Source organism: Pelecanus crispus, chromosome 19, assembly GCF_030463565.1.
Source record: "Pelecanus crispus isolate bPelCri1 chromosome 19, bPelCri1.pri, whole genome shotgun sequence".
In the NCBI taxonomy this organism is placed as follows: domain Eukaryota; kingdom Metazoa; phylum Chordata; class Aves; order Pelecaniformes; family Pelecanidae; genus Pelecanus; species Pelecanus crispus.
This window is the reverse complement of record NC_134661.1, coordinates 5,396,062-5,417,176: the sequence shown is the minus strand read 5'-3', so window position 1 is coordinate 5,417,176 and position 21,115 is coordinate 5,396,062. Positions and strand designations below refer to the sequence as shown.

General features: G+C 53.2%; 1 protein-coding gene across 1 annotated transcript in view; it reads left to right on the top strand.

The window, feature by feature from the left end:
* Positions 1 to 5,729: 5,729 nt before the first annotated feature.
* The window catches only part of POU2F3 (POU class 2 homeobox 3), a 42,287-nt gene continuing 26,901 nt past the window's right edge, over positions 5,730 to 21,115 (top strand). Inside the window, exons 1-3 of the mRNA XM_075723312.1 lie at positions 5,730 to 6,015; positions 10,380 to 10,433; positions 11,212 to 11,280. Coding sequence (XP_075579427.1) covers positions 5,730 to 6,015; positions 10,380 to 10,433; positions 11,212 to 11,280 — 409 coding nt within the window. The remainder of the gene's footprint in view (positions 6,016 to 10,379; positions 10,434 to 11,211; positions 11,281 to 21,115) is intronic.

The window sequence follows — 21,115 nt, the reverse complement described above, 5'->3', positions numbered from 1 at the left end:
AAAGACTGGCAGTAGAAGCGGGTCCTGGGTTAGGCAGGCTGGTGCCTGCTCTTCTCTCCGAGTGATGGTGGGGTCCCGTCGGGATATTACGCCGATGTGCAGCTGCACCATGTGGCTGAAGGTTTGTCTGGGTCCAGCAGCCTGAGTAAAGTATTCTTTGTGTATTCCTCTGCAGCTATAGCTGAGGGGAGATGAGGGCGGCAGAGTTTTGGCCAGCTCAGAGCTCTTATCTCGGTGGCTGCTCGAGGCAGAAATGTGGAGTGCTGATTCCCCCTAGTGTGGTGAATGCGGAGATGGGACAAGGACTTTGCAACCTCAGCCCTTCTCTCCTTGAGCCACTGAGGCAGCTTACCCCCTTACTGTGATTTCTGGGGAAGCTGGAATCGCTTCTTTTTCGCTTCCATGGTCAGCATTTACAGGGCTGTGTTCTCTGCTGCCTGGGCTCCTGCTGCAGCAGCACACCATGGGCCTTTGTCCCTGCTTGCTGGAGTTCAATGCAGCTGCGGGGTGAGGTGGGCTGCGAGCAGAGCGGCAGAGGATTGCGGGATGGCTGCGTGCCTTTCTGCTGGGAGCCCTGGGTAGCCCGCTTCCACTGCTACCTGCTGTGCAGGGCTGCTGGGAGGGGACGTGAGCTCGCTCTGGGAGAATTGGGTCATATCCCGGCGAGCTTGAACGCGCTTATGTTGCAGCGGTGAGGCTCAGGGGTGCCGGGGTCACAGAGACACCTCAGCCCTTCCCCAGTTCTTTTGGCAGCACGGAGCTGAGGTATTCCCAGGCCACCTTGGGAAAGCAGTACGGTGCACGGCAGTACCAAACCATCGCCTCGGCTCTGTGGGGTGACGGAGAAGCCTGTTAGGAGCTGGACCCGTGTTCAGCAGTGTGGGTTGGAGGGTGTTTTGAGCTCTGTGTGCAGCAGGGCCAGCGCTGGGAGCTCCGGGGCTGCCAGACAAGTGAAGGCCGTGAATTCTAGAAGACGATGGGCAGTAAACGCTGAGCTTGACTCAATACTCATTTCGGGGTTTGCGTGCGCTCCGGCGGTGCTGGGCTTTGAGGGGAGGCGAGCACCCGGGTGTGCTGCGCCCGCCGAGGCGTGGGAGGGAGGCGGTGCCTCCGCTTTCCCGAAGCAATGCCGCCGGCCTGCCCCGGGGCTACCGGGGCCCCGCAGGGGTCCGAAAGTTCGGCCGGCAGTGCCGGGGGGCTGGGGAATCGCGGGCCGGGGGGCGGCTGGCTGCGCCGTGCGCGGCGGGACCCTGGCGCTGCCCGGGGCCGGGGCCGGGGCTCCCTCCCGGGGCTCCCTCCCGGGGCCGGGGCTCCCTCCCGGGGCTCCCTTCCGGGGCTCCCTCCCGGGGCTCCCTCCCGGGGCCGGGGCTCCCTCCCGGGGCTCCCTTCCGGGGCTCCCTCCCGGGCCGGCCCGGCGCTTGCCCTGCAGCTTTCCCGGCCTCCACAAGTGGGTGCTGGCGGAGCGCGGCGGAGGCGCAGGGCGGCCGGGGGGAGGCTGGCGGCGGGGGGACCGGGGTGCGCGCGCTGCCAGCCCCCCTGCCTGCCCCATTGCCTGCCCCCTGCCTGTCCCCCTGCCTGCCCCATTGCTTGCCCCCCTGCCTGCCCCCCTGCCTGCCCCCCTGCCTGTCCCATTGCCTGCCCCCCTGCCTGTCCCCCTGCTTGCCCCACTGCCTGTCCCCTGCCTGCCTCCCTGCCTGTCCCATTGCCTGCCCCCCTGTCTGCCCCCCTGCCTGCCCCCCTGCCTGTCCCCCTGCTTGCCCCCTGCCTGTCCCCCTGCCTGCCCCACTGCCTGTCCCCTGCCTGCCCCCCTGCCTGTCCCATTGCCTGCCCCCTGCCTGTCCCCCTGCCAGCCCCCTGCCAGCCCCCCTGCCTGCCTCCCTGCCTGCCCCCCTGTCTGTCCCCTGCCTGTCCCCCTGCCTGTCCCCCTGCCTGCCCCATTGCCTGCCTCCCTGCCTGTCCCATTGCCTGCCCCCCTGTCTGCCCCCCTGCCTGTCCCATTGCCTGCCCCCCTGCCTGCCCCACTGCCTGCCCCATTGCCTGTCCCCTTGCTTGCCCCCTGCCTGTCCCCCTGCCTGCCCCACTGCCTGTCCCCTGCCTGCCCCCCTGCCTGTCCCATTGCCTGCCCCCTGCCTGTCCCCCTGCCAGCCCCCTGCCAGCCCCCCTGCCTGCCCCCCTGCCTGCCCCCCTGTCTGTCCCCTGCCTGTCCCCCTGCCTGCCCCATTGCCTGCCTCCCTGCCTGTCCCATTGCCTGCCCCCCTGTCTGCCCCCCTGCCTGTCCCATTGCCTGCCCCCCTGCCTGCCCCACTGCCTGCCCCATTGCCTGTCCCCTTGCTTGCCCCCTGCCTGTCCCCCTGCCTGCCCCACTGCCTGTCCCCTGCCTGCCCCCCTGCCTGTCCCATTGCCTGCCCCCTGCCTGTCCCCCTGCCAGCCCCCTGCCAGCCCCCCTGCCTGCCCCCCTGCCTGCCCCCCTGTCTGTCCCCTGCCTGTCCCCCTGCCTGCCCCATTGCCTGCCTCCCTGCCTGTCCCATTGCCTGCCCCCCTGTCTGCCCCCCTGCCTGTCCCATTGCCTGCCCCCCTGCCTGCCCCACTGCCTGCCCCATTGCCTGTCCCCTTGCTTGCCCCCTGCCTGTCCCCCTGCCTGCCCCACTGCCTGTCCCCTGCCTGCCCCCCTGCCTGTCCCATTGCCTGCCCCCTGCCTGTCCCCCTGCCAGCCCCCTGCCAGCCCCCCTGCCTGCCCCCCTGCCTGCCCCCCTGTCTGTCCCCTGCCTGTCCCCCTGCCTGCCCCCCTGTCTGCCCCATTGCCTGTTCCCCTGCTTGCCCCCTGCCTGTCCCCCTGCTTGCCCCCCTGCCTGTCCCCTGCCTGCCCCCCTGCCTGTCCCATTGCCTGTCCCCCTGCCTGTCCCCCTGCCAGCCCCCCTGCCTGTCCCCCTGCCAGCCCCCCGCCTGCCCCCTGCCTGTCCCCTGCCTGCCCCATTGCCTGCCCCCCTGCCTGCCCCACTCCCTGCCAGACCTCACCCTCGCCCCAGCCCTGCCAGACGGGGACGGCGCTGCAGCGCGTTCGCCTTCCCAGAGGAAAGAAAAAAAGCCGCCTTCTTGATGCACGTAAATAACACCCTCGGAAAGCAGCTGTTCAGGTGGAGGCAGGAGACCTTCCTGGCACAGGGGGAAGGTGCGGCCAGCCGGCAGCACCCGCATAAATCCTCGCTGCCAGGAGAAAGCGGCGGGGGATTTTGTAACGCCTTGCCGCAGTTGGCGCTTTCAGGGCCCGTCCAAAGGCCGTACTCCATAAATCAAGCACTAGCTGCAGAGCTTATCTTCCTCCAAGAGGGGAATAAACATTGGTGGCAGGAGTGGAGGAACGCATGCATACGGTGAGGATGAGAGCGGATGGATCATTCACTGATGGCCACGGGGAAAAAAAAAAAGGCAGCGTATCTGCTGGCATCTAGGAGTGATCATCTCAGGACAGAGATGAAGCAAATCTGCCTTTGCCTGGAGAAGGTGGTCTCATTCCCACAGCAGAAAGGAGTGATGATGCTGTGATCCCTCCCCTATTTTTTCTGTCTCTGGGTAGCGGAGGTGTTTTGGGTGGCTTAATCAGGAGTGTGTATTCTCTCTTGCCTGCAGAACGCGTCACTGAAGCCAAGGGTACCCAGGTGAAGGGCTTTGCTCCCACAGCTCTTTGGGGAGAAAAGCACCTAAATAATAATTTTTTCCTGCTGTTCCATTGACCACAAAGTAACAGTCAGAAAAAGCAGATCCCGCCAGCGGCAGAGCGGGGCTGGTGGCTGGAGCATTCCCGGCTGCATTTGGCAGCGCCTGTAGGGCCAGGAGAGGGCACTGCGCCCTTGCCCATGGCCGGGCCAGCATCCCCGGCCGGGGGATGCCCGGGATTCCTGTCCGGCTGGAGCTGCCACCGGCGAGGACCTGCCTCCCTGGGGCGCCGGGGCAGGCTGCTCGGCTCTGGAGCAAGGGAGAAGCGCCGGGAAGCAGAGGGACAAGACCGTGGTCAAGTGAAAGCCCCTACCGGTGTACCGCGGGGAGCTCTCGTGGTCCCCAGCCTTTCCAGGGCCTTTCTGCTGCGCCCCAGAGGCCCTTCAAGTGGCCGGAAGCCACCAGCAAATCCGTGTTTGACACAGTGGAGACACCTGATCGCATCAGTCTTCAGGATGGGGAAAACCCCGACGTGGGGGGTCATGCCAAAAACACTAGAAAACAGACCAGCAGCTGCCCAGGAACACCCCGAGGATCAGGGCCTGAATGGCTGGGGCTCTGCCACGGCCAGGGGATCGGTGGCAGGAGTCCAGCCCCTCCAGCAGCTCGAAACGAGCTGCCTGCGCAAACCGCCCCGTGTCACCTTTCTGCTTCCTGGAGCAGCGCTGAACGCAGCCCGCAGAAATCTCCCCTTGCGCCCTGTCCTGCAAACGTTAGTCTGACGCGGGAACTTCCCCTCCTTCCTGCTTTCCCCCATCCATCTCCCCCCCACCTTGCCCCTCTTTTTCCTTGTTAGAGTCTCCTTTAACACGCCCACCCCCTCCTCCCAGCGCGTTGCCCTCTCCTGAGGATGTCCTCTCCGACCGCGCAAGCCAAGGGCAGGCACTTCAGCCCCGTAACGTCGGCCTGGGTTGGAGGTGAGGCTGGAGAGCCTGCCTGCCCGCCCACCCATCTCTTCAGAGAAACCTGTCTTTCCAGGGAGGGAGAGCAGTATGTGGGAAAGCCGAGAGCCCTGGAACGTGAATTAGCCAGGGAGAGATGAATGTGTGATAGCTTGTACCTGGCAGCTACCAATTGAGCGTGTTAACGCTTTCAGGAGGGGTTCGAGCAGCGCTGGAGCGCGGGCGTTTAACGCAGGCGTCCTGCTACCCCGGGCCGTGGTAGGGGTCAGCGAGGTAGCGCACGGCAGGGACGGGAGCGCCCGCAGTGCCGGGGTCCGTCAGGGTGACTGTTGGTCCCCACCACAGCACAGAGCGTAGGCTGAGGATCTAGCCTCTGGCAGCTTCCTACTGAAGAAGCCAACATTAAAAGAATTTTTTCCCTGGCTTCCCTGGAAGTCAGTTAAATACTGCAGCTTTAAACAACATGGAGGAGGAGGAAGAGACTGTCTGCCACTTCTCTCCTCTTCTCGGGGGACTGACGTACCGCACAGAGCACAAGTCAGGAAAGGGGAGTCTCCATGTGCTGATCCTAACCCTGTGCCTTTAGCCAAGTCAGGTTACCTTTCTGGTCTTAACTTTCCTCTTTGTGCTGATGGTTTCATATGGCATCATCCAGGTTCAGCCCAGACCTAGGGGATGCAAAGACTCAACCGCACAGGCTGCTTTCACGGCTCACTCGGAGCAGATCCCAGGGTTTAGCGGAGTGGCCAGAAATGAAGTTAAAGGGCTGCTTGCTGGAGGGGCTGTTCCCACAGCTCGGGCGCCTTCCCTTCTGGGTGCTGGCGGCTGCTGCCCACCCTGGCTTGAAGCCTTGGCCTCTTACACGCGCATTGCGAGAGGCAGAGCCAAAAGCCTGTCCACGATGGGACAACTCGGATCTGGGGCTGACAGCGGAGCCCCTGCAAAGCCCCCCAGCTGCAGCCCAGCAGGCAGGTGCTGCAGGGTGTATCGGTGCAGCTGAGGGCGGGCAAACCGCCTTCCTTCCTCCCTCCTTCCCACCCCACCCCACGCCCTGGCAGCGCTGCAGGGACTCATCCATTCCCGAGTTACTAATATGCAAATGGGTGCTTTTGCATGGGCCGGGCGCCAGGCTGCTGGGTGTCAGGGCACCGGAGGGAGCCGGAGGTGGGGCGAGGCGTGGCGCGGTGCCGCATGCTCACCTGGCCCTGCATGGCAACAGGCAATGGAGCTCTAGGTCCCTTCGGGAGCGGACCCACGCCTGGTTTGAGAGGCAGCGGGTGGCAGAGGAGGGAGGGCAAACTGGCAGCCCCTGGCAACCTGGGGCTGACGGCAGGAGGCTGGGCGCACCGCGGATTTCCCTCCACCAGCAGGATGGTGAACCTGGAATCTGTGCACACAGGTAAAGAGCACTTGAGGAAGGATCGGGCTGGAGCTCACCACGTAGCTGAGACCGTGGACTTGGGCAGGAAATGGGATTGCTCTGATTCCTGTGACCTTTCCTCCCTCCTTTCCCTCCTCTTTTCTGCCGTTGGAGTTGGCTATCACAGCCAGTGCCTGGTTAAGTGCCCACATTCCTACCTGGGGATGGATGCTGCCCTGATCCTATTTAGGGGGCTGCCAAGCCATGCCCACAATGTGGGTGCACCGCTCATGCTGCCAGCGCTAACGCGGGTCGGGGAGCAGAGCGCAGAGTTCTCTTGGGTACCTGGAAAATGAGCGTTTAGTGCCTGACCTGTGGGTCCGGTCATTGGGATAAAGCTGGGAGGAGTGAGGGGATACATTCACAGAGGGATGTGGCAAGGATGGAGGGGGGTGTGTGTGAGAATGAAATGGGACACAGGTTGGAAGGAGAAAAGTTAATGACAAAGAGGGAAAAGGAGGGAGAAATGAATGAGGAGGGAGCTGTGGGAGGCTGGGCTGAGAGAGGAATGAATGAACAGGGATACTTAGAGAGAGAGAGAGACTCCTTCCATGGGGTCTGACCCAGAGGTACAGCTTAGGTAGTCTCACATCTTCTCTGAGCAGACCTCCCCTTGGCAATTAGCTGGGGAACAAGAGCAATCACTGCCAAATCCTTTGGAGCTGTGCTGAGCTCGGGCTCGCCCCGATAGAGTCAGTTTATGTTCTGCCCTCAGCTCAAGCCCCCATGCTTGAGGGGAAGGACTGCACCCCTGGGCATGCTGGAGCCGAGGGCGACGCTGGGGCAGGAGCAGAGCGGCAGCAGCAGTGAAGGCCAGATGCTGACAGCCCCTTCTGCGACAGGCGCAGGCAGCAGGGCGTTGGGGGTACAGGAGCCACGTGTCCTGCTAGTGACCTGTGTCCGGTGCTTCGTGCAGCAGGAGATGCTGCGTGTTGTCTCCAGGTTTGGAGGGGAGGGGGCAGATGCTGCCATCAGTCTGTCCCAGGCTCGTTCCCTTTGCGTACCTCCTGGCACGCTGCGGCGAAGCTCAAGCGTTTGACGGTCCTGCTGTGCAGGAGAGACCGAGGGGTCCATGCCCAGTGTTTGTAGCCCCCTCAACAGGCCCTGCCTGCACGTGGGCTCACAGGCAGGCCCGCAGGGCAAGGCAGATGCTGTGACACCTAGCACAGTGTCAGCAGGCTGGCAGAGGTGGCCAAAGCCTCCGCTTCGTGGCTGCGTTGCAACCTCTCCGTGGCTCTGGGATGCCAGAGCCCCTGCGTGGCCGGCCGGCGCCCCGCTGAGCAGGCTGGCTCCCTGCGCCAGCCACGGGGAGGGCAGCTGGGCAGCCCCCGGCGCTGCACAGCCGGCCGCGAGGAGAGGCTGCGGCAGGCGGGAGGCTCGTGGTCTTGGCTCGGCGTGTGAGCCTGACTAGTCTGAGCACCTGTGATGGGTGTGCTTGTGTGTGGTGTCTCTCGGGGACGCATCCCCCGCAGGCTCCTATCCACCCATCTGCTTTGCTTGTGGGCGACTCTTTCTTCGTGAGAAGATTCCCAAAATCGATACTGTGCCCTCTGTCAAAGCCAGTGGCATCACTCCCAGGGTGGATTTGGCCCGGAGCTGCACAGAGCTGGGTGCGCGCTGAACTTCCATTCTACCAACTCATCCCACCCTGCGGTCTGTCGGAAGGGCCTTTACGCAGTCTTTTTGCAGGGAGAGAGACCAGCCTGGGCCCAACCACTTCCACGTGCCAGAGCCCAGCGCTGGTGGGAGGGTGTTTCTTCACCGTCGCGCAAAGGCAGCTCTGGGTGTTCAGTCTTGGGGTCCCCGAACACTAAAGCCTTGCAGTAAGCTGCTTGCAGAGGTGTGCTCTGCTTCTTCCGCGGCCGTGCAGAGAAGACGCAGCGTGCAAAGCGAAGGTGGGCTGCTCGGGCTCCGCACGCCCGCCTCCCTGGCAAGACGGTTTCCCTGCAGCAGCGTGTTCCCTGGCGTGTACCACCGCCTCCTCCCCAGGCATTTGGATATTTCACCTTCCTGGAGCCTCCAGAGGGGCTTGGGCACCTAAAGTGCAGAAAGTTCAATAAGCTCCAGGTAATGGTCTCAGCTAAGCTGAGTTCCCCCCACTACCAGCACCAGCTTTCGTTTTCCCTTTTAAAGTCATCAGGCTGGTTTACCCTGGTGCCCATGTCTGAACAACTACTAGGAATAAGAGCTTGGGAAAGCTTTATTTGCTGACACCATTTGTTTCAGCAAAAATATAGATGCAGATATATCCCCAGAGAAGTGTCTGCACTGGTATAGTTTCTTTGGTCTGAGTGAACAAACCAGACTACCCCTACTCCAGGTATGTTTGCTAGCTGAGGTAGAGCAGCACATTTTTAATATGGCCCAGGCCGCAGTGGCGGCTCCTAATAGGTCTGTGGTTAGGAGTTAGGCAGTCCTAAGTTGCATTAGTTTTCCCAGAGTTTTTTTTTTTTACTAGCCTGCTTATTCTCCGTATATTGCCAAACTAGCAAAGCTGTATGGTGGGGCTTGCATTTAGTTGGACTCAAAGTCTCACAGCCTTTTTTGTCTTGAAATATTTTGTCAGATGCCGAGGGATTCAAATCCAGATGCATCACTCCATCCTGGTTTCTAGTGGAAGACCCTTGGGTGTCAATAAAAAGGTGTTGCCTTTATCTTGGCTACACTTGTATCATATTAGGAAGTAATTCCTCTGTATGTCTGCTCCTTGTTCTCAAGGGCCCCTCGGAGGATGACTGGTGCCGCACTGCTGTCCAGCTCCAAACCACTTACATCAGAAGGTGTTGATCAAAAGGGTTTTTTTTCCTCCTGGGTTGGTTTTCTTTCTCCCCCCACAAGATATTTAAAGTTTTATTACATTTATGTAATAAAAATGTAATAAATAGTGTACATTTATGATGGGAATTCGAATCTGTGTGAAAATAAAATTCCTCTGCTCTATGTATGAGAGAATCACAGGGTATCTTGTTATCACCTGACTCCAGGAGGAGGGCATTTGACTGATGGATAGCATGTGGTATTTAATCAAGCTACAGCTGCAATTCCTCCTTTCCTCCCCGCCCACCCCAGGTTATAAATGGCAGAGGGGCTGAGGGCTCACTCCCGTAGGAGGGAGAGAGCTTCTTATGGTCTGCTTTTGTGTCTTCCTTTCTTCAGCTCTGCCTGAACTGCCCTGTCTCTTGCTCTGTGCCCATAAGGGGCTCCTTGGGGATTAGATAATTTTCTTTCACTAACATGCATTCATTCATTATTTGTGTGCTCACAATGAAATATGTGTTACTTTTTTTTGCAAACCTGCAGGCTTTCTTACTAGAGCAAGCACCAAACTTCTGCATGATTTAAGACTTTTTTCTTACTCTATTTTATGAGAACTTGGCTTTTTTTTTTAAGATACTTTTTTGGCAGCAAGCAAAACTTTGTGCTTTGTAGATTGCCTAAGTTAGGGTCCCTTGGCAGTATTACAAGACAAGAAGATGTTTATAGCTGATGATAATTACTCTTCCTGCAGTAGAAATGCTTAGAAGCCCCACTAAATGTTCATGTCTTAATTGCAGCGGGTTTATTTGAAGGGGGAAAAAAAAAAAAAATCCCACAACTCTCTTCTCTCTCTTTTTCCCCCTCACACTTTAAGGCAATTTAAAAAAAGGAAGCTTCTGAACTATGTGAATGTTTCTGCCCTCTGTCTTTGGTATAAAAATCTTGTCCTTTGTTTTCTTCCTTTATTCATTTGCTGAAGAAAAAGTTTCAAACTTTAACCTGAACAAAGCTATTAAATTTTGGCCGAAAAGCAGGTAGTTTGCCACTTGCACACTGGAAGTTTGAACAGGGGAAAAGAAAACCCGAATGAACAAACAAACAAAGGCCTGTCTTGCTTTAGCGTGAGTAATAGAGGGAAATGGGTATAAAAACCTATAGGGTTCTTCTCGCCCTTTTGGCCGTTTGGAAATAACACAAGGCATACTTGGGAAAGAGGAAAACGTTTGCGTGATGCCTTTAAGAAGGCTTCCACCTGCCTTTTCTACCGCAGCAAAACCACAGCAAACACTGGCCCAGCTTCCACCGCTGTTGTTATTACCCCATGCAAATCGCATGACTTCTGTGGCCGGGATTGGCTGCAGGAAGCACATGCAAATCAGTTGGTTCTTTATAAAAAATGGTTATCTTTTTTCCCCAACTGGCCTGGAAAGAGTTAAAATTCCCATGCAAAGGGTAGAAGACTGTGAGGGGGTGTCCATCTAAATTTGAATAGATATTCTTCCTTCTTTCGCTGGTGTGTACTTTGCCTCTTTTAAGGAGGAGATGAGCAATCCAGTGTAAAGTTGACTTCCCCCCTTGTCTTTCAGCTGTCCCTGAAGGAGAACGTGGCCCCGGGTGTGGTGGCAGCCATCACTTCAAGGGTAAATGACAAATTTATTGACATTGATAAGGATGGGGGGGAGATATGCGGGAGTTTGATGGCAAAGCACTCTTCTCGCTCCTGGGTCAGGGACAGGGCTTTGGAGCAAGGCAGCTGCTGCACGGTTCCTGAGGGGTGTGGGCGTGTGCATGGGGGAGAAAGCAGGGTAAATAGTTTGCAAATGGGGCTCAGATATATTGAGAGCAACAGGCTGAGCTCACAAGGGAGTGAGAGGAGAAGAGAGACTTCGCTGCCCTCTCCAAGAGCTTCTTGTCCTGCCTGCGTGTACTTTGTGCAGCACCAAGCGCTGGCCTGGCTGAGCCGCCTGGAGGGACAAGGAAAGGATGCCGGAGAGGAGGGGAAAGCTGGGAGGGATCCCCTGCCTCCACAGGTGTGGTGGAGGATGGTGTCAAACTGAGAGCCACACCAGCGGGTTTGGGAAGCCTGCATAAAGCTCGGGGGACAGGCTGGGAGGGCTCCCAGTGGTTAAACACCCCCTCGTCCTCTGCGTGGGAGAGGAATGATGCAAAAGGTGAGAACACAGCCGCAAATTGGGGAGGGGGGAGAGCAATAAGGGGGTTGCAAAGAGCAACAGGAGGGAAAGTGCATCCTCGGAGCTGATGAATATTCTAGTGACTGTATGTTGAGGAATCAGAAATTTGAAAGTCTGATGGTTTATTATAATTACACATTCATTTGTGCTGTTTAGTGGAAGCCACATGTGCCTGTTGCCTGGGACTGTGACCTGTTATTAAAATCAGTTGTACCTCCTTTTCTAGAGATCAAGATGAGCGGTGATGCGGCAGATTCCACGGATACTCGGCACGAACCTGACCAGGTGGAGCCAGGTAAGGAGGGTCCGAGACGTGGGGGGCAGGCAAGGGAGCGCGAGGAGGGAAGAGAAAGGAAAGAAAAGGAGGGGGCATGGGTGCTGGAAGTTTCTGTCCGTGCTTTGGTTGACTCCTGTTGCTGCTACATTGCGCTCTCCCAACCAGCCTGGGAGTTGATCAAGAATGCGCTCTGGGCTAGGGTTGCGTTCGTATCTTGATCAGCATGCAAGATCCTTCTGTAACAGCAGCGAATCAGTGCGTGTCTCGGTAATGTCCTCTGCGGTTTTAGCATGGAAATACGCTCACATCTTGCCAAAGGAATAATGCCATTGAAATAGTCTTGGTCTGCTCAGTTTAGCACAAACAGCTCTTCGTTTTACACAGGGTTTGTGTCAGGAACGTTTTCTTAGACAAAACTCCCAGGGACTAAGCCTTTTTTTGGCTATGTATATGTAGAAAAATGGGAGGCACTTCGGGAATAATCAAACCCAGCTAGGTAGTTCCAGCAAAAATTTATCACTCTTCATCTTGAAGCATGATTGGGTTTCTCATCTCCTCTACTCCCACCTCACAGCTGCTCAGACTCTTGCCGCTCCGTGGCTAGAAGCCCCAATGTTCCTTGAATGTGGAAAGCTGAAGAACAGCGTGATCCTTTGAAAATGATAGCACTGGTGTTAGCACCGATTTCTGCCAGGTTACCTACCACCTCCTGCACTGCCACAAGGTGTGATATACACCAAAAAAATCAGTTTTGTATTTTCTGTCATCACTTCTGACTGCCACTGCCTGCAGTGGGCTTTGAATGCAAGACCTCGAGGCTGTAACTTCACAAAGGCTCTTGGTCAGATTCCTTTTTAGGCAAATAGACAGCAATAAGAAATATTTTTAGCACCTAATATTTATTTAGGTATAAGACATTAAGATTATTGGAAACAGTGAGGCTCATCTATAGACTTAGAAATAAACACCTTGTAAAACTAAAACTTGTAGAGACAATGTAAAAGAATCATTGTTCGTTGAGTAATGAAGAGCCCTAAGCTGGGGGGGGGAAGATGTAATTATTACATTAAAACTTTACATGGAATTATTTTACTATTCCTCTCTTACTTTTGTCATTTGAGAGGACTTAGAAAAAATGAGATCTTGGTAAAGCCAGAGAAACCGAGGCATGTTTTAATGGGACTAAAACTGCCCCTTTATTTACACCGTACATTGAGGACTAGAAATCCTCTGTGCTCTTAGCTATTAAGCTGGGTTATTTGACATAATCTAAGGTAGAGATAAAATCTGGTTCTATTCATGTCTGTGAACTCTGATTGACTTTGGTCGGGTCAGCTTCTGCTCAGGGCTTTCAGATGACCCCAAGTTGGTTTTTTGAGATAAATGTTTCCAAGCCGCCTAGCAACAAACATGTCCCCAACTTCCCAAGCTCTTTCAAAAAACCCTGGTAGCTGTTACAGGCCTTAAATTGGGAACCAGAGTCTCCTGAAATGTTTCGTGCATCTTGGCACACAGAGCTGATGGATAGCGCAGTTGGATCAAGATTAGGGAAGGCTGTATTATTACGAGAGTCGGTATTTGGGTTTGGTATTGGCTGTTACTAAGCGTAGTGGGAAACTCACGCTGCTGATGTTGTAGTCAATAGTGTTAAACAGGGGAGAAGCTGGCACCACAGTTGATTGGATAAAATGCAGTTTTTCAGCTTAAGCTTCCCAGACAGCCATTAGTGTTAGCTGTAGCACCTCTTTCTAGTGGTAATTGAGAAAAGAAAGCAGAGAGGTGAAGTCAATTTGTTTTAAAATAGCAAAAATGTTTGTAGCAGCATTAACTCTGCTTCTGCTCTAGGAGACTTCAAATCAAGCAGGGAAATCAGAACAAGTAAATCTCCTTCATTTGCAAGAGTGACACTTCCCTGCAGACTGATACCTGTTAATTTAAACAGGAACCTCTTTAAATTATTCTTTTTTCTAATACGGTCCCCATGACTGTTTGATCTGTTCAGGATCTTCAGAGATCACCACATGAGACTTAGCGGTGATGAGAGAGACTGCAGAGAGTTCGGAGTTTCCTGCGGGACTCTAGCAAATAGCCACAACCCCTCCTGCGGGGTGAGCAGTCCCCTGCAGGACTCTGAGGAGAGGGTGGCCAGAGCAGGATCGCAGGCTACCGTTCAGCTGTATATGTTGGATTGCACTTCAGCTGGTGTAACCGGGCACATCAGCCCCACTGGCAGTCACAACCAGCCAAGCCCACGGAGGGGCTGCCTCGATGCTTCACCTAAAACCTCTACACATCTTTGTCGGGTTTGGGTTTTTTTTTCCTCTTTCCGACCATTCTGTTTATAAACAACAAAGCTCTTTGTACTGAACTTCCCTGGAAGTTTTTATTTTCCCTTATACATATTGTTAGAGGAATATTTACTGCAACACCTAATAGTTTAGTGTTTTGTTTACTAGCTTCATGTGGGAAAAAAATCTGTTTTCCAATGACTCATTAATTGAAGACCTATTTACTAATGAATTGGACCAATCCACACACCTCCCCAGGAATCTTGTTACCCCCAAAGGAGAGAGTAGTTACCAAACTAACAATATTATAGCTTAGAAAGAATGGAAATCCTTCTAGGTGCAGATTTACAAAGGTCTTTCATCACCAAAAGATGCAGACTGGTTCCAAGAAGAATTTAAAAAAAAAAAAAAAATACTGGAGGGAGTTGGGTGCCAAAATGCTTTTGTAAACCAAGCCCTTGATCTAAAACTGATGCCTGAAGATCTGATGGGAAGTGTCAGTAGCAGAAGCATAATCTCATCCTTTCATATCTCCGCCAGTTCTGGGCTTAGAGGGGAAAAAAGGGTAATTTGGGGCATTGTTTTACTTTGAAAGTGTTTGAAATAATCGTGGGGCTTTTTCTTTTTTGAGAAAATTGTCAAAATTGTTCATCTTTCATAGGAGGTTAGAAAAGCTAAGCTTTTTTTTTTCCTTTTTCATCCACACCAATTTCATGGAAAAAGCTTCAAAGCTTTTAGTAAGATGTTCTCCAAAAACCCATGTTTGTGTGATTCCACCCCCCCATGTCTACTGGTTGTAGTGAAATTTTGCCATTTTAAAAAAAGCGATGATGATTTAAAAAAAAAATTCTAAGGAATATCACCTACCTTATCCAGTCCTGTGAATCTTAAGCCTTCCCTTACTTTACGTCTGCCTTTTTATCATAGTACACGTGTGAGGGGGAAGAGGGGAATAGGCACGAGTGTCTCCTGGGAGGACTATGGGCTGGAGCGCTTTGCTCCATCGCCCAGGAGCTGCGTAGGTCAGCCCCAGCCCGAGCACCAGGCCATCTCTCCAGTCTGAGGGTCCTCTTTACCCTTTCCTGCGTGATGCCCGTGTGGTTTAATGCTTGGCGTGCTGCAGCTGGGCTCGCAGGCAGTCCCGCTGACTCCATGGGGGGTAATGACAAGCATGAGTTTTATGCTTGGCTGTAAGCTCTTTTCATCTTTTTAAACTGATGAAAGCCATGCCAGCAAGTTCTGGGTTGATTTTTTTTTTTTTTAATGGGAACTGTGGGGGCTTGGCACTGCAGAGTGTCGCCCCTGGTCTTCAAGCCGAGAGGCAGAGATCTCCCCCTTCTTGTGGTTTATCTAAGCCCTCTGTATCTGATGCAACAAAATGCTGAGGTGGGACTTGCCTCTGTCTGTCTGTTTGTTTGTGTCAGACACTTGTTCCCCGTTTATCTGCTTGATCAAAACAGGTTACACCAAGCAAAGCTACTTCCCTTTGATTTCATCTGTTGAGGCTATGGGGGGGAAGCCAAAGCTTTAACAAAAGGGCGATAGGGAAGCTCTTCAAACACAACCATCAGTAACTGAATAGCTGCAGGCGCTCCGAACATCTTCCCTCCCCACCCTGTAACACGGGGAACTGGCCAGCCTGCCAGGAGCCCAGGGCGGGGTGCGCGATGGGCATCCCAGCGCACGGGGAGAGGAGCTGGGGTGTGTACGTGTGGGTGCAATATAGGACAGCCCTACAGCATTATCGCTGCCTCGGGAGCTGCCGGTATCGCTGCCTGGGACAGTGGTGGTTGGCTGACCCGGCAGCTTTGCCAGCTGTGTTGGGTCTGGGATCTGGAAGAGCAGCAGCCAGGTAGAGGAGTGCAGTTTCATGGGGAGGGCACACGGAGCCAGAAAGCTGGGCTCTTGGCCTGCTTCTGACTCTGGTGGCAATGGCAGCAGGGTTATCTAACCCTCACAGCGTGGGTAACATATCTGGGTGCATCAGGAAGCAATAAAACAGATATCTTCTCTCTGCGGGTAAGAAAGACCCTTTCCTTTAAACCCCAAGAAAATGAAAATGGTAAGGAGCTGTGACGCATCTGCTCCTATGGTCTTGCAAAGTGTCCCTTTTGAGGGGGACTCTCCTTTGAATTTCATTCTTCTCCCCCTGCACCCTCAACGTCAGCCAGCTTGTGCCTGTGGAAGGATGCTAGCATGAGACACCTTCCTCCACTGCTGCTGCAATACACCTAAGGTCCCCTGGCAGCGGAGGAGAGAAAGCAAGGGCAGCTCTGAAACTGGACACCAAAATTTCCCACCGAAGCAAAAGATCCTCCCAGTACCCTGGCTTCTGTGTCAGCGCATTTTGCATTAAATCCATACCAGGGTGGATAGGAAAACAGAGACCTTGTCTCAGTTTGCTTCTCTGCCACACGCTCCCTGTACAAACTTAATTAAGTCTATTTCTATTCCTCAGCTCCAAAGTGAGGGTCCCGATCTTTTCTCCCACCTTTTTGCCAGGGTGTAAGCTCTCTGATGCAGGTGCTGCTCTCCCCAGGGATGGGTACTGCTCTCAGCAGAATGGAGCCCTGATCTCTGCTGGGCTCTGGAGACACTGATGTTTATTGTATTCCAACCGTAGGTGTCTGGGTAGGGTCTCTTTTTAAACCTGATGGCTCATGCTGGAGCAGGGTATGGAGGCTCTGACCTCTGCGTCAGCTTCTAACTGGAGCAAAAGGCAATGTGCACAAGCGAGGGATGTCAGGCTGAGCAGTGCAATGGCTTGTGTGAGATGAGTTGGTGGGTGCTCAGGCTGTGCTGCTTGGTGCACAGGGGCACTCCTTGTTGCACTCAGGCAAGCTAAGAGATGCACAGTCTGAGCTTTCCTCTTTTGCCTTTTGTTGTTACCTCTTCAGATCGGTATGGAAACAGATTGCCAGGCCAAAGTCTTTTGAGGAAATTTGGCCTTCCCTGGCCCCATGCTGAGCCTAGTCCTTGGCTATGCCGCTGCTCTCCAAGGCTAGCTCTCCCTGGTGAAACTTTCCTCAAAGCCTCCAGGATTTCTCCTGTCTTTTCCCCCTGCAGCTATGCACAGCCCCAGGACAAGTCCCGAATAAATGAAAGCAGCAGTCAGGCTGGAAACAGCTGGTTGCTATGGCAATTGGGCCTCCTCAGGATTTGCATAAGGCTGATGATTTTCATAGCACAGCCACATTTAAGGCAAGCAGGAGAAATTTCCATATTCCCAGCTCCGAGTCAGTTGGGGCGTGGGGGAGGCCAGGAGGGGGCTATTTGAAATTCAAATGAAGGTGATTAGGGTTTGAGGTTGGGTTATTTTATTTTTTTTCTTAAACATCCCATTATGGAAGAGGATAAAAAAGGATGGGGAGGGGAAAGGGGAACAAAAGGCTGGTTTGACTTGAATTAGAGGGGCAAAGGAAGAGCTGGTCTGATCTGCCTCTTGCCTCTAGTCTAAGAGAAGAGACTTGCCCTCTCCCAGCACCTGCAGGTGAAATGTTTTCCGTGGGAACAACTGCTGCCCTCGGGTTTACTTCTGGAAACTGCCCGAGTCTCCCACACTTGCTGTCCTGCTTTCTCCCCCTGCTCCCTGCCCCACACGAAGGGCATATTGCACTCCGAGCTGCAGTGGGACTGGAAGATGTGATTTCTTTGAGGCATTGCTGACAAAGGAAAGGTGTTTTTATAACCCAGGGGTTTCCACCCAAATGAAACACTTGAGTCTTCAGTGAAAGCTTCCCCTGGAGTCTGTAGCTGTCTGACTGAGTCAGCACAGATTCACTTTCCTTGCTAACCAGCCTGAACTTTCCCATGGAGATGCTCCAATGCCCCGGTTTGGTCTGTTTGTGTCTTTAGAGCAAACGGTTAACGTGAAAACTGCAGCCCTATCTGGCTGCCTTGATAACTCCTCATCCTGTTCACACTTTCCCCTGCTCCCTTTAAAAAGCACTTCTTAAGACAAGCCTTGGGAACAGCGAGCATCCCAGCAGGGCACATAAGGATGCAGGGAACTGACTGCTGTCTGCTCAGCTTCAGTTTCTGTTCCCCAGTGCCACTGGACACAGCTGGAGGGAATCAGGGGCAGCCATTAAAATGGAGAGAAGGTGATTTAAGTGGGGTCCTACCACCCGGCGCTTTTCCTGCTAGTTCTGGAGAAGTCGCTGGTCTGACTGCTGGGAACAGTAGCATGAGGGCTATGACTTGGTATTTGCTTGAGTCTCTGAAGTGAATTGAAATCCTGAGGAGTGTATCTGATGCTGAATATCTTTTTTGCCTGATAGAACCACATCCTTCTCAGTGCAGGTGAGCATTTTGCTTCATTTACAGCATGTGGGTCAAGTGTTGTTTATAGTTCTAGTGATTGTTGCCACCTTTTCTTTACCTGCTGTTGAGTAATCTTTTAACTTCACATGTTGTTTGAGGTGAGAGACTTGATTCTTGTCTCAGTTAATGTGAACAAGTTTATTTCTCAGCTTCTAGAAAATGTACATTGAAAGGCATTCTGCATCTGGCCTACTTTGTCAATCTCTAATGGCATTGTGCTTTATCAACTGGAGTGCTAAAATCTCCAGGATAGGTGAGATTAATCTTAATTTTAGATATTCAATACTTGGAGGCTGAAGTCTGACCTACTCACCCCGGGCTCCTTGTACAGTCAATGATGAAAATAGGTATCTCCAGAAGGTGATTCATCTCTCTGCCATCTATCTCGGGGGCGAGATGAATTGCCCTCTGGAAGCGCCTGCTTCCTCTCCGTGGCTGTAAAGGGAGCCTAGAGCAATTGGCTCAGAATTAGACACCTAAAAGTTAGACATCTAAGCCCAGGCAGCTGAATCCCCTGCCTGGTGTCTGCCTGGCACTGTTCCTCCATCGCCGTTCAGCTGTTCTGAATTTCCCTCCCAAATGCACGCAGCAGAAAACTGATTCCCTGTGGGAATTCCCCAACACCTGTTAAAGATTGAAATCACCTTCTAATTCCCTGTCCCTTCTGTGCAGCTGAGATCAAATTGTGAGGCGAATTAAGTGTGCAGTTGGGTGGGAAGGGGGATAAGGTTAGCCTTCTGGTTGCAGCCCTGTTTTTGTCGTTGGGCGAAAAGCCACAGGTGGCTGTCACTCCCTGGAGGTGGTATCTGCATATTGCTGCATGTGTTTGCCTTGTGAAGGTGCACTAAAATCTTGATTTTTACTTTTCTCCCGTTACGGCGCTTTTATCCTCAAGTGCCGGACTGGCTCGGCGGCTTCCAGTGGGAATTGTGTCGGTTCTGATAGAGCACTTGTCTTTGGTTTTCAGAGCAAACGGCACGTTCCAGGCGGGGGGAACAGCAGCGGGTGGGGGGAAAGCATCCAGAACTGTTCTGCTGCTCCCATCCCCAGAGAAACCTCCCCAGGCAAACTCGCACCAGATCTGATGCCAGTGCTATGCAAAACAGCTGCCAGGTGAACCAAGGAGAGTAGCATGGTCCTTGTCTGCTGTGCTGCAGGGAGCCAGCTGAGCTTATCGCTGCCTTTTTCCCCCCTGTCCGAAACACCCATAAAGAGGGGAATGAAGGCTTGTTTGATGGGGAAGCTCCTGGGAACCATAGTGCAAGAGGCTCAAAGCAATCTTTCTCCATTTAAATCCCAGGGCTTCCCCAGTTTGATGCAATTTAAGGAGGGGAGGACTGCGTCTAGCAGACGCTGGAGACTTTGGAACCCATTGTGTCTGGCTGGTGTAGCAAGAGGCAAGTTGTTGGCTGGTGCGAAGCTCCATTAAAATTAGTGGAGTTCTGGCAGTTTACAGCAGCCGAGAATCTGCTGCCACTTACACTTTTCTTTCTTTTTATCTCCTGGAGCTAGAAAAGATTAAATCTTAAGTGCAGATCCTCATTGTTTGAGCAGCCCGTTCCTTTAAGGAGAGAAATGACTACTTCAGTGTGAGTCCTGATGTTGATAGAAACTGGGAGGAAACTGAGTCTATTTTTTAAATATTTGTAGGAAAGTTACTGATTTAACTGAAAGAGGAGAGTTGTTATCCCTATCGGACCCAAACTTTAGCTTGCAGCTGTAATCATTTGAACTTTACTCAGACACAAGCTTTTACTGAAATAGAAAAAGATGAGATTTGTTTGCAAATAAATCTGTGCACAAACACTCGCTGGTCCTGCTGAAAAGTTGAAGAGATTTGTGTATCCAGCTCCTATTTACATAACCACTGGGAGTAGAAATCACCTCGCCCAGTTTTAAATATCTCACTATTGGACATCTGAGTCTGAACTAGTTGCCCCTGGGTCCCTTTGTAGTCAATAAAGAGGAATAGTCATCTCCAGAGGGCCATTCATCTCAAGATAGGCGTCTAAGATAGGTCAGATGAATGGCCTCTGGAGGTGCCTATTTCTCCTTGCTGTCTACCAAGACAGCCTGGGGCAGTTATCTCAGGCTTAGACGCCCAAGCTACGACTGAGTTAGTGTCAATCTCCATGCATATTTGCAGCATGCTCCACTGCCATAAAATACTTGGCTGAGGTGCTCCCAAAAAAACCCTGTTGATCTGCGGAGGGATGTGCAAGAGAACACAGGGTAGGACTTGGAGGAAGCTGTGTCTGGCCTTGTAGGAGAAGGGAAAAAGAAAGGTAGAACTCTGTTAGCTGCGTGTGCTTGTGCAGGGAGGAAAAAGTGAGAGATGGGAAGCTTGGAAGAGGAGGAAAGAATGTGCTGGAGAACTTGGGCCTGGTGGTAGCGATGCGGAGTGAAACTCCGTTCCAGCTGGTGCATCTCACGTTCTGAGTTTTGGGGTGTATGATAGTGACTCAGAGCCATCATCACTGGGACCTAGGGATTTCCCTCAAGGTCTTTGAATCTTGTCTCATCAACGTGCTGCATTTGAACGTGAGCGAAACTCTTGTATCCGAGAAACCAGAAGATTACCTTTTCCTTCCTGTTCTATTTTAGCGATGGGGAACTTTATTTCCTCCTTCTCTCCTCCTTGCCTTTCTTCCCTTTAGCTACTGCCTTTAGATTGCATCAACCCCCGTGGGTTTCAAAGGTAGAAACTGCAGGCCTTGAAGATCCTCACACAGTCGTGCTCAGGTGTGTGGATACTGATTGTGATCATCTATTAACACTATCAGCATTCCCATCGTTATATGTGCAGTTGTTGGCTCTTGGGGCGTAGAGCTGGAACGCAATGAATGAACAAATTCCTTGGGCGGGAGCAGCTGGAGAGAGGTGGTCAGGGAGCAGATGGTTACAGCGAAAGGCGCAGAAGCGCGTGGCAAGTTGGAGGTTGTAGTAGAGTAGGGAATTACATGGAAGAAGATAAAGACCTGAGACTGGGAAGGGAAAAAGCTTTGAGAAGCAGGTCAGGAAGCAGCAAGGGCAGGCTCTAGCACAGCAGAAATGCAGACAGGCTGGGGGAGAAGGTACAGAGCTGGATCTAGGTTGAGTTGCAGACTGTGAGAAGATAGAGGAGATTTCAGAGCAGGGCAGGGGCAACAGCTTGTTCTGCTGTGAAATAGTGCTCTGGTATTGTTTGGTAGCAAAAACCTACAGCTCAGCCTAACCAGAGCAACAAAGGCAGCTCAGTTTCC